This window comes from Triturus cristatus, chromosome 2_1 (assembly GCF_964204655.1).
Source record: "Triturus cristatus chromosome 2_1, aTriCri1.1, whole genome shotgun sequence".
NCBI lineage: Eukaryota > Metazoa > Chordata > Amphibia > Caudata > Salamandridae > Triturus > Triturus cristatus.
In genome coordinates, this window is record NC_140581.1 from 345,793,814 (window position 1) to 345,806,303 (window position 12,490).

Consider the following 12,490-nt stretch of genomic DNA (forward strand, 5'->3'; position numbering starts at 1 on the left):
GTAGAAGAACTTGATACAGGTTTCTTCTTTTTCTTTATCCGTTTCTGCTTATGATTCACTCCTTTTTGGGGTAACTGAGGCGAGTAACGTTGAAAGTACTTCGCTTAGATCTCACCCGTTTCTTAGGTCAAGCACTTCTTTTGTTCAGGTTAGTGGCAGCAGATGAGGAATCAGGAAACGGTGATTTCACCCCTTTATTTCACTCACAGTTGGGGTACTTCAAACTGGTTTTTTTTTCCGCGTCTCACAGGTTTCCAATTCCTTTTCTTCTTTCACGCAGTAGGTTTCTTTAAGTTTTCTAGCATAACAGAGGTGTCCAGTTTCTTTTTCCAGTTGCTTTCAGCCGCAGTTGGATGACAAGGTGTCTTGGGTTCTTGGTGCGAAGTGTTACTCGTGCTGCACTGTGCTTCTGCCTTGGTCTGGCCAGCCAAATCGTCGCCAAAATGTTGCAAGTAAGTTAGGTAGGCAGCAGGACACGTCTTCAGGTTACAAGATAGATTTATTAAGATAGCACAGCAGAGCAATACACTTTGCTAGCTGACCAGACCATCAACTGCCAAGACTGGAACTTTCACATACCAGATAGAACCCTCATAGGTACTATGGGAGATTGAGAAGATAGAAACACAAAGGAGGGACTACTGACACCAAGCAGCCATAATGAAGTAAGCACAAATATACAACATAGATAATTAAATCTTCCTCAGTAGGTGTTGTTCCATGTAATTTCTGTTACATTTACCATGATAATTTGATGCATACTCTGGTATTTTACAAATCTTTGTGAATGTGCTTTGGAACCTGCTCAAAAAGGTGTTTTCTTTGACTTTTTTTTTTGTGGTAACAATTATTTTCATTTACAGCTTATTTTCAGCATTCAGTTACATTAATTGAGCGGAATCATGAGAGGCTACAGAAATTGTAGTTTCCAATTTATTTTTTAAGTACAAAAGCAAACTGTCGGCCTCATTTATGAGAAGTGACGCATCGCTGCGTGAAAGCAGCGATGCGTCCGTTGTCAGTGCGCCCTCCTTGCGACACCAATGATGCGTCATATTTATAATATGACGCATCATGTCGCAAGGAAGGACAGATATGTCAGTATAACTGACGTATCTCTCAGCGCAAAAAGTGGCACATTGCTGGAGTTGTGTCGGAAGCCTGGCGCAACTCCCGCAATGAAAGGGCCTGCGTCACCCTTACGCCTGCCATGAGGCAGGCGTAAGGTTTTGACGCATTGGTGTCCTAGAAGTGGAGCAGGGAAATCTCATAGATTTCGCTGCGCCACTCCTATGACCCTATCTTGCGTGGGTACGCCCACCCTGCATACATTATACCTGGCGCAGGTATAATGTAGCGCAGGGGTTTACGAAGTGACGCATCTACCTAGATGCGTCACTTCGTAAATATGGTGCAACATGGCCCATGTTTTACGCCACTGGTGCGTCACAAAAAGTGACGCACTGGTGGCGCAAAAGTGATGCAGGGGCTCATAAATGAGCCCCGTTGTGTTTTGGGAAAACAGATACACGGCAAAATCCATGCATGTTGAAGAAATAAATGACATATCAAATGAATGGCTGCTACTTGATTAATCAAGTCCTGGTGCAGGTATCTCAATGGAGTGTGCAGGAGGACAGAGGGATTACAGAATGGGCCACTAGGTTTGCAGGTAACAATCACAAACCAGAAATTTGGAAATGATTGTGCAAACATCCAGGCAATCAGATGTTTATGTAAAGTCAGACAGATCATTCCTTCAGAACGACTGAATTTTACTTTCATAGAGTTATTACCTGAACATAAAGATCAGTTGTCAATTTAGAACTAGATAACTTCAGATATGACTTGACAGTTCAATCTTATTTTACACTGCACCTTAGTTCATTTAGTGTTCAGATAAGGCTGCTATTTGGCAAAGCCTTTCTTCAGCTTCTAGTGGTATAAAATTGTGCTACATTTACAGTTAGGGTACGATGGACTCTACGACACCAAAGTACAAGACGCTATTCTTATCAGTGCACCTGCGGCATCTTCAATGTTCCCACTGGCCATAGAAAGAGCAGCAATTTCAACTGATCTCTACCCAACAGTTGTCTTGCAGCTTTGTTTGTCCTTTAACTCTTGTTCACTGAATATGTTTTGTCTGAAATATTTATATTACATTTTACACAGTAATACAATTGTGCTATCAAGCAGAGGTAAAATGCAAATATACTGGTCTGATGTAAACACCAGTACACTATAATCCCCCCAGTGCAGGCAGCATAACAGCACTCGTTCCACCCCGATTGGCAATAGAATGCATTTGAGTCAAAAAGGAATAGAGTTTGTCTTGCAATTTAAGATGGTCTGGAGACATACGCATCCCACATTAGGCTGATTGGCTCACGGCCACCCCGCAGCCTAAGCAACGGTAACGTGTCTGCCTGCAACCTGGCCCATTTAAAAAAAATCTCTAATCCACACGGCAACTGCCGGGTGAGTTGACAACTTCCAGGCCATGGCAATTTGCTTCTTAGATAATATGAGCGCCGGGTCCAGAAATCTCCATTCCAAACGGCTTTGGAATGAACCTTGAACCCCAGTAGGCAGAGCTCAGGAGTACACGAGACCCGGTGGCCCACTATCTCAGAGGTGATAGACATAACTTGAGCCCGCACTGGCTGCTGCTAGGAGCAATGCCACACCATGTGGTAGAACTCCCCATCTGTATTCCCACACCTTGGAAAGTCTGTAAGCGTCCCCTGAACACGCGGCATATTTGGTGTGGGGTGAGGTATGTTTCATGCACATAATTAAATTGTGTGAAGTGGAAGCGCGCATTCCAGGACATCCCCTGAACCTGGGCCACAATGGTACTCCACTGCTCGGTCGTAAACGCTGTAGCAAGGTAAGCTTCCCAATTTGCCTTGTGTCTGGATGTCAGGTTGTGTGACTGCTCACACAGAAGGATATACATTGTCATCACAGCCCTCCTGCCCATTCTGTGGGTCACTATCCCAACAGTGCAGAGGGGGTGTGCCACCCCAGCCCTTGCTGATAATATGCACTAGTATGTTGTATGTGAAAAAAGTGGGATCCTGTACAACTCAGCCAGATCATGGAAGTCCCTAAGTTTCCATTCATGAACAGGCACCCCGCACCTCACCCCTGCCTCCTTCCATGCCTCCTTCCATGCCTGGGTCTCGACCTTACCCGCCAGATCCCTTGCCTCAGGCAACGCCCACAAGCCCAATTGGGGGGCATAAAAGCAAGGCCCACCACCAGCATGAACATACTGCTGCCAGCAGGAGTGGGACATTTTCATCAAGGCAGAGGCTGCCTGCCGACTGAAGCAGCCTAGTTTGTTCACTCCATAATATAAGTTCACTAGCATGTATTTTCCCCAGTTTGTTACTGTCTGTTATTAACAGTTCATTCTACTTAGATACAGTTCATAAAGTAAGCATAAGCAATTGTTTTACTGAATTCTACCAAGCCATTATGGCACTCATTCCTTGACAATTGTAAACATTGATTGCTTTCTGTGAGTATCCACTAAGTTCTTCTAATGTGTAGTTGTCAAGCAGTTTTAAGATCAGTGTGACATTGGTATTAAATTGATGAATTCTGTGGGGATTTTGGACAAACTGTGAAAATGAGCCTGCGCTGTTCTCCGTTATGGAAGATCTCGAGATATCTGATATTGCCATTACCCTTACCATAATCAATCTTGAACTTTGTGATGGTTTTGAGATCATTAGCCCAAAAAAAAAAATTGCCACTTGAATAATAAGCTTGTTTGGTCACGCTAGTTTTGTTTTGGGGTTTTCATTTAGACAAGTGATAGAAGATGTGTTTTCCAAATTTTATCTCTCAGAAAGGAGATAATTAGTTTAGTGACAGCCTCCTGGATAGTGCAGCAGCCATTAGGCAAAGCAGGCCTTCCACTTTGATTGACAATTATGGGTTCTGTGATGCTCCAGCAGCCTGATTTTATCCAGCTATTTGTATCCTTATATTGAGCACCAACGTCCACTGATAAGTGAAGGATACTCAATGCACTTCCACTCCAAAGATTTTACTCTGTACTCTGAAATCCAAGGCAGTTGCATGCACATTGTCATGGACACAATATGCGATGGTGGTTTAGACAGCAGTGGTGTCCAGTATCAGTAAAGGTGGCCATACCTAAGGATCACTGCATTTCACCCATTGGCATCAACTTCATGGTGCAAGATTTAACAGTTGATAGGTAAACTTCACGTGCAGCCAGTTCTTCAATTTGTTTTCAAACTCTCAAGTGATCATGTTCTCACCAACAGCTGATAAACCATGCCTCTTCTGAATATTAAAAACATGAACAGTTAGACTTCAGGGAAATTAGATGAATGTGAAGGGAGTCTTATGTTCATTTTTAGGTGGCTATATTGCTTTAAACGATCAAGCAATGACTGTGACCCTCTCTGTTTTAAGAGAGGCATCAATGTGTCTCTCTATGCTATCAGTAGTTAATGATTTGATAAATTACTTGATATAAATCCCATGTATGTATTTGTTTGGGAATGCAAAATTCACCACCTACTCATATTAATGGAAACAACGAAAGAGGAATCCACCTTGACCTAGTGTTTAAATGCCATAGAAGCAGCCCACATCATGTCCATGTCAACTACTGTGTCTTCCTTTATAGATCTGGCTAGCCAACGCAGCTGTTTGCTCTACCTATTGTTGTCAAATTCATTAAAAGACACCGAGAGTGGGCTATGGCTCCACCCTGACAAGTATATTTCTCTCTCACCTAGTTCTATTATCTGTTTGGGATATCATTCCTCCTATAGAGTATTTTACACCCTGTACCTGGAATCATCACACATTACTTTATCTATCTAATTTTTACATTATATTAAGAATGCAATTAAATAAGTTTTGCTTTCTCACGGCAACAGTTTTTCCTAAATGCTTTAGTTGGGACTAAAAATGCAATTGCAACTTTTTGCCTTTGCTATTTCTGTTCATTGGGTTAACTCATAACCAAGGCACTTCAGAAATTCTGTGTACCAGAAGAAAGGAGTGCGTCTTTTCACTAAAGCATTTATGGTTCTGGAAGATAACCATGCATCAGTAATCCTCAACCAGCTGGTAATATGTGCAGAATGAGAAATTATTATGATTAATATTATATAATTTAATAGAGGGCATAGCTGCCCAATAGACTTTCCCAGTACTAGGCATGTGTAGGTATAACAGCAGAACCATACAAAGGCAGTAGATTTAGAAGAGCCAAGTCTTTAGCAGTTTCCGAAATACACAGAATAATTGACATGTTCTCAGAGAAGCAGAGTGTGTTCTACTATTAGAGACCATGATAGGAGAAAGACTGGTCGCCCTGTTGTGTTCTCCTAATTCTGGGCACTATAGAAAGATTGTTATTGCTTGATTGAAAAGAAAGGCTTGCACTGTAGTTGTCACGAGTGATCTAAGATACTATGGACCTGACATTGTCATATAGCACAATGCTTTAAACTGAATCCACTTATCAATAGGAAGCAAGTGGAGGAATTGTTAGGGAGATGGAAAAATAGTCTAGTGGCTGCATTCTTGACTTTCTGCAGAAGCTTGAGTGAGGCCTTGGAGGTCCCTAGATAAAGGATCAATCTGAATTTATAAAGTGCAGCAAATCACCCGTGAGGGTCTCAAGGTGCTAGAGAAGCCAGCTGCTTCATGATGCTCAGTTCATTCGAACAGCCAGGTCTTGAGTCCTTTCCTGAATTCCCAAAACGATGCATCGTTCGTAAGATACAGGGAGAGGTCATTCCAGGCTTTGGTCGCCAGGTGAGAGAAGGAGCATCCTCCGCTGTTGGCGGATCCGGGTGATGTCTTCGAGGAAGAGAGAGGTGTATCATCTATGTCTGGTTGGTTGGTGGAAGGTTATTTGTTTGTTGATGCATGGGTCAGCATCTTGAACTGGCATCTCTTCTGGATCAGTAGCCATTGTAGCTTCTTGAGTTATGAAGTGATGTGAGTCAGTCTGGGGAGGATGATGATGAGACTTGCCACTGAGGTTTGTATTGTCTTTAGTCCCTTCAGGAGGTGTGCATTGAATCCTATAAAGAGGGTGTTCCCGTAGTCCCGCCTGCTGTTGACATGGGCCTGAGTGACTTTTCTTCTGGTGTTGATTGGGAGACACCTGAAAATATTATGGAGTATGCATAGGGTGCAGAAGCAGGCAGATGAGACTTTATTTACCTGTTTCTGCATGGCTAACTTGCTGTCCAAGATGATGCTGCAGTTGCGGACGCGGTCTCTCATGGCAGGGTAAGGGCGGAGTTCAGCCGGTTACCAAGTGTCATTCCGTGGTGAGGTGTTGTTCTCAAAGATGAGGACTTCCATCTTGGCTGTGTTGAGCTTGAGACAGTTGTCCTTCATCCTGTCAGCGATGTTCACCATACATCTGTGGAAGTTGACTCTTGTGGCAAAGGGGTCTTCTGACAGTGAGAGGATGAGTTGGGTGTCGTGGGCATGGGAGATGATGTTGAGTCAGTGCAATCTGACAGTGTTGGCCAGGGGGATCATGTACTTGTTGAAGAGGCTGGGCTAAGGGATGATCCTTATGGGACACCACAGATGATCTTCTTGGGTTCTGAGATGAATGGTGGGAGACAGAATCTCTGGGTTCTTCCGTATGAGGCAATCCATTTGCGGGTATCTCCTTGGACTTCTATTTTGCCATGGATGTTGCCTCAGTCCGACGTAGAGAGAATCAATGTCTATATTACTGTACATTGGGCCTGGACAGGCAGTAACCAAAGTAGTGGAGGCTACCTTCATAATTTGAGAATTCATTGAGAGCTTTTCATCAAGCCAAAAACCCAAGTTCAGAATGAAAGAGATCCTAAATTAAAGGAAGCACAACCACATTTAGCTATTAAGAAAAATACATTTTCATTTACAAGATGGTATGCGTTGATATCACCATTCACACTTGAAATGCCATTTACATCTGAATGGAACACCACTAGTGTGTCCCTCTTCTGCCTGTGTTTGTGTCCTACTTGTGGAACTTTCGTTTTCAGTACTTTTGTAGTTACTTAACTTGGAGTGAGTTTCTATTTTAAGTTAAGAAAATGAATTAACTACAATTTGAAAGTGTCACAAAGTTTATCTTTCATGTACTGAATGTTTTGATATTGAGTTTTCTTCCTTTCTTGTTTTGTTCCCTTGAATATTTAAAGTTCCAAAGAATTTCATGTTACCATTGCTGCAAATGAAACCATACCAACTGTAGTGAATGCAACTGAAAACATTGGCTCTGAAGTAAACATCAGCTATTTGGTGAGAAATCAATTGTAGACATTCATCTAAATATGATATAGAAAAGTCTAGTATATTACTGTATTTTACTCTATTTTTAGCAAATTAATCATGATTACTGGGAAATCAATCAGTTAAAGGTGAAGAATGTTGGTCCTTTTTAGTTTTCTTCAAACAATTTTAATATCGATCATGTTAAAAACCAGAGGATTGTTTATATTAAACATGTATTTAGTCTGCAATAAATGTTTCATTATAATGGTAATAATAATAGTAGTAATATTAATATTGATAATAATGTCCATTACTATTTTGTTTATTTTCTTCCCTTCTTTAACATTCTAAAAATGCTTTCATTGAAAGACTTAGTTAATATTTTGTCGCTAATAGTCTTAGCATTCACCCAAATTCACAAATGTCACCAACACAGAAGCTCTGAATATTGCAGCCAAATCTCCTCCACAGTGATCACTCCCACAGTGGCTGTTGATAAAGTTATTCAAGGAAAGCGTATGGTTGACACGACAAAGTTGGGTGTCACTGTTATGGCACTTCTTCTGACTCTCCTGCGTAGCTTTGTGACACCTGGCCACATCACTGTGAACCAAAGGCCACCAATGCTCTATTTTGTCCCACTCTTCTATACAGTCCCAGTTGAAGAAAGGATCTCTTCCTGCAGATTATTCTACAATCCTTTTCTTACGAAATCACCAATTACTAATGATTTTCTTAAATACTCATTGACCTACCTGAAACCTATAGATCTCCCATTTCTTCTGACAGGAACTTCATTGTCCCACCACTCCCTAGGTGTGTTATTTGAATCTTCACTGGGGCTTGTCCGAGATGCATTTTTATGATTTACACTGAACTCTGATAGGTTCCCTTAAATGATCTCTCCAAAAAGTGTGGGAGAAACCCACTTAGAGAACAATGTGTGTTTCACATGGTTCTGAAATTCCTGGTTCTTGTTGTCATTTATGCTTTTCCCACACTTCTCTCTTAATCTCTACACTGTGGATTGCATCAGTTGCATGGATTGATACTTAACTTGGACCTTCAAGGAACCTTGTGGGGCAATGCTCTTGTACTTTGTTGACGGTGAACCAACAAGAGGGTATACTCTTTCTGAACTATCCTTTTAATTTCTGCTGGGTGCCTAGCAATTTTTGGTAATTCTAAGGTGGATACTCTGTTTTCATTTCTGTTGGAGGTTCCAATTATATTTTATATGCTGGACTAAAATTGTTTCCACAACTATAGACAACTAAAGAATATTTTCCCCTCACAATAATCCTTCTCAAAACAATGCAGCTGCAAAGTGCTAAAAAAACAACATATGACTTTCTCCTCTATACCCTGCATCAAAATTCAAAACTTTCCAATTCCCACACAAGTTCAAGCTCTCTTATATGTTCCAAACCAAATGTATGGTTTTCCTTAATGTGGATAAATATATCTGATTCCGCCTGCCCTCTAACAGCATCAGATATTCCAACTCTCAAATTCAAATAAAATATGCTCTTCAAAACTCAATAGATAGGAACTAACCAACTCTAGTACTCATTGATTCTATACTAGGTGTATGGGGAAATTCCAAAGATTTTTTAAAAGTTCACAATATCACAATTCTCTTAAACTTTACAAAAATATGAATTTTTAAGCTCATTCTTGCCTGACCAAACCTACATGATTTTGCAGCACCTAAATATTTGGCTGCTAGGAAGTTTATCAAATTTCCAAAATGTTTAAGGTGGATTTAAGGTTTTTCAAAACTGTATTTCTTAATACCCTTAATTCTATAACATATAATCATATTTTAAGGGATTTGAGTTAGTTCCACAACTATAGGTATTTGTTCTCATGACGTGTCAACTCTTTCACATCACCCTGTGAGGTACAAGTCCTGCAAAAATGAAGGGGGATATTCTCAAGGAAGTGGCAGTGAAAGGCGTTAGCCTCCTTGAATTAACGCCTGTCACCGTCACTTCGGAAACGCGAGGCTGCACCCTATTCTCAAGAATGTGGTACAGCCTGGAGTTTCCCCCTGCGATGGCCAGAGCCGGACTGGCTGTAGCAGGCACCGGGCAATCCCTTGGTCAGCAGCACGGTTGGGGCCGGTTTTGGGACCCTGGGGGCCGTTTTTGTTGCAGGGTTGTTTTTACAGCATAGCTGCAAAATCAGGCCTGTAACAAAATTGTCCGAAAACCGGCCCTGGCAAAGAGCTCGGCCACTCCCCCAAACCCCACGGGGGGGGGGGCGGCCGTGCACTTTGCCAGGGTCGGTTTTGGTTCCCAGTCCGGCCCTGGCCATGGCACTAAGTTTCTCGACTTAGCGCCAACGCAGACATCCTTGCACCAGAGTGCAAGGGTGTCTGTGTGCATGTACAGGAAGGTGCCCCTTCCTGCACATAGACAATCATAAAATACAATTTTGTAACTTTTATGTGTGCTGCTTCGTGCAGCACACATCAAAGTTACAAAATGGCATTTCTATATCCACATATGTAATAATATTAATAATCCACATTTGTAAAGCACGAACAATCACCCGTAAGGGTCTCTAGGCGCTGGGGGCCATCGGGAAGATTAAGCAAGCTATTGCCCAGAGTCACATGGTGCTGGGCTAATCTGCTGCAAGCACCGGTGATCAAACCGTGATCCCCAGATTCCGGAGTCAGTCGCCCTGACCGCAGCGCCACACCTCTTCTTTCTAAAAACGTTTGTTCATGTACAGGAAGGGACACCTTACTGTACATGAACAAACCATGGCATTTTGTTTTTTCCATGTGTGCTGCACAAGGCAGCACACATGGAAAAAGCAAAAACAAGGAGAAATAAAGCATGTCTCCTCGTTTCGCCACCTTAAGACCAGGATTTTTCTGGTCTTAAGTTCGGCGCTGCCACCTATTATCGCCGCCCTCGATAATAGGTGGCAGTGTCGATCACAATGGTTGTTGCAGTGGAACGCCCACCGCAACACCCACTGCACGCCCCTTTCACGCTAAATTTAGCGTGAAAGGGGCCTCATTCTCAAGGCAGCGTTACACCACTTAACATGGCTTAAAGCCATGTTAAGTGGGTTAACACTGCCTTGAGAATAAGGCGCTGTACCTATCGCCATGGGAACGTCAGAAAAAGTGGCGTTCCCGTGGCGATAGGGGCTTGAGAATATACCCCAAAGTTTCTTACAGATGATTGTTTTTTGATGATATAACAACCTATTTTCAATGTACATGAAGGTGCCCAGCATTTAGTAAAAGCTAAATATTTTCTGTTCCTCATCACATATGTTAAATGAACTGCCAGCCCTATTTAGAGTCTATCAATTTAATAAACTCATAATCCCATGTAGGGTCTCTAAATAAGCAGATGAGACAAGACATCTGCCAATTTTATCCAGGTGTTCTGCATCCACCCACCTCTAAATAACCACCTCTGTAAATACATACTGAGTATCTGTGGTTAACTGTCTGCCAAAATACTTTGCCAGCTAGGATCATATCCCACATATGAATCCAGCTGTCATGCATTGTCATTGGTTTGCATGTAATTTGTGGTTTATTGACTGCAACTATTTCTAGAGATACACGTTGTAAAACTCCCATTATCAAGAACCTTTACATTTTAAATAGCCTAGGTTGCGACTGTTTCTAAGTAAACTTATACTTTCTGAATTGCAATGAATACATTAGCAATGAAATAAATATTGATTTAATGCTGTTCGAAAACTTAAATTACAACAATACATGTGGCAGAGCTAGTAATACAATCTGCTGTTTCTTCCAGATTGAGAAAGATGTAAAGTTTCACATGCCAGCTCTGAGTCTGCTGATTTCATTCCCATATGAAACTCCAAGTGGAAGCTTTATCCTGTACCTGACCAATGTCTCCTCATCTCCTGTAAGTATTGATCTTACTACAGAGCCTTTACACGGTTCAACTTCATATTGTTTCCTGCAAACCTGTTCTATGAATTAACAGATATTTGAATCACATATAATTTTGCTGCTTTTTGGTTAAGACTTGAATTTCGATTCATAAGAAATACTGCTGAATTCTCGCACAGTGTGGCAGTGCTCAAGGAATCTATCTGATCACATTAATTTGGGTGAGGAGCGCCAGAGATTCAAAAGTGTGCTATTCATGCCTATAAACTGCTTATTGTGGGAGTCAGATTTTTTTTTTCTCACCTAGAATGAACTTCCAAATTCCCGATATCCTAATTTACAGAATTTGGGGGCATATTTACAAGCAGGCGATAAAAAATTATCGCCGCTTTTGCGGCCGTTTTCGGCCAAAAAGCGGCGATAATTTTATTGCCTAATTAGCAAGGCCACGCTAACGTGTGAAATCTTGCTTTAGTGTGGGGATTCCTAACGCCCAGCTTTGCATCTCTAATGAGATGCAAAGTGGGCGTTCCTGACCTAACATGACAGGAGAAATGTCGCTAAGCGACATTTCTCCTATCATCAAGCCCCACGCTATGAAGCATAGCGTCAGGAAAAGTAGCGATAACCCCTGTTATCGCTACTTTCCTTACACCTGCTTCAGAACTGACTTAGCCATGATATCCGATGGAGGGTGGATATCATGGCTAAGTTTGTGAGTCCCTATCAGCAGGCTAACGCCACATTGCGTGAGATTATCGCTGGGTTTCCAGCGATAATCTCACGTTAGGCAGTTAGCATGAGGATTTTTATCGCTGAGGAGATAAGCATTGCTAATAGCACGCTATCTCAGCGATACAAATCCTCGTTACCCGGCGATAATTATCTTCACGCTAAGAGCGCTGAGCGATAATTATCGGCGGGTGTTGCTGATATGCCCCCAAGATCTGTGGACATTTACACTTGCAAATCAAAAATAATATAGTGGTACTACAGCATGGTGGATTTTCCACATTACCAGTTTTATTGTTTGGCTGTAGCCAAGTGGAATACAGTGAATGCCAATAAAGTTATAAGCCTTCCTAATGATGTGCACGCCAAATTCATAAACCTTATGCTAGAACCCCCAAAGTCTAGCCCAGGTGTGTAATTTGGGTCCTGAAAGATTTTAAAGATTGTGAAAGGTGTTTATGAACCGGATAACATATGTATTGATTAAAAAAAAAAATGAAGTGGATTTGCTGCTTAAGTGTAACTACAAGCTAGCAAAGGTCCACCAGTCTACGGTTAAGTGTAAGCACTGAA

The 12,490-nt window shown here is 41.8% G+C and overlaps 1 protein-coding gene across 2 annotated transcripts in view; it reads left to right on the forward strand.

Moving 5' to 3' along the window:
* ITGA1 (integrin subunit alpha 1) overlaps positions 1-12,490 on the forward strand; it is an 880,323-nt gene that overhangs the window by 776,367 nt on the left and 91,466 nt on the right. For both annotated transcript variants that reach the window (XM_085631246.1, XM_085631248.1), the window contains exons 24-25: positions 7,218-7,317; positions 11,085-11,198. In XM_085631246.1, the coding sequence (XP_085487372.1) occupies positions 7,218-7,317; positions 11,085-11,198 (214 nt within the window). The remainder of the gene's footprint in view (positions 1-7,217; positions 7,318-11,084; positions 11,199-12,490) is intronic.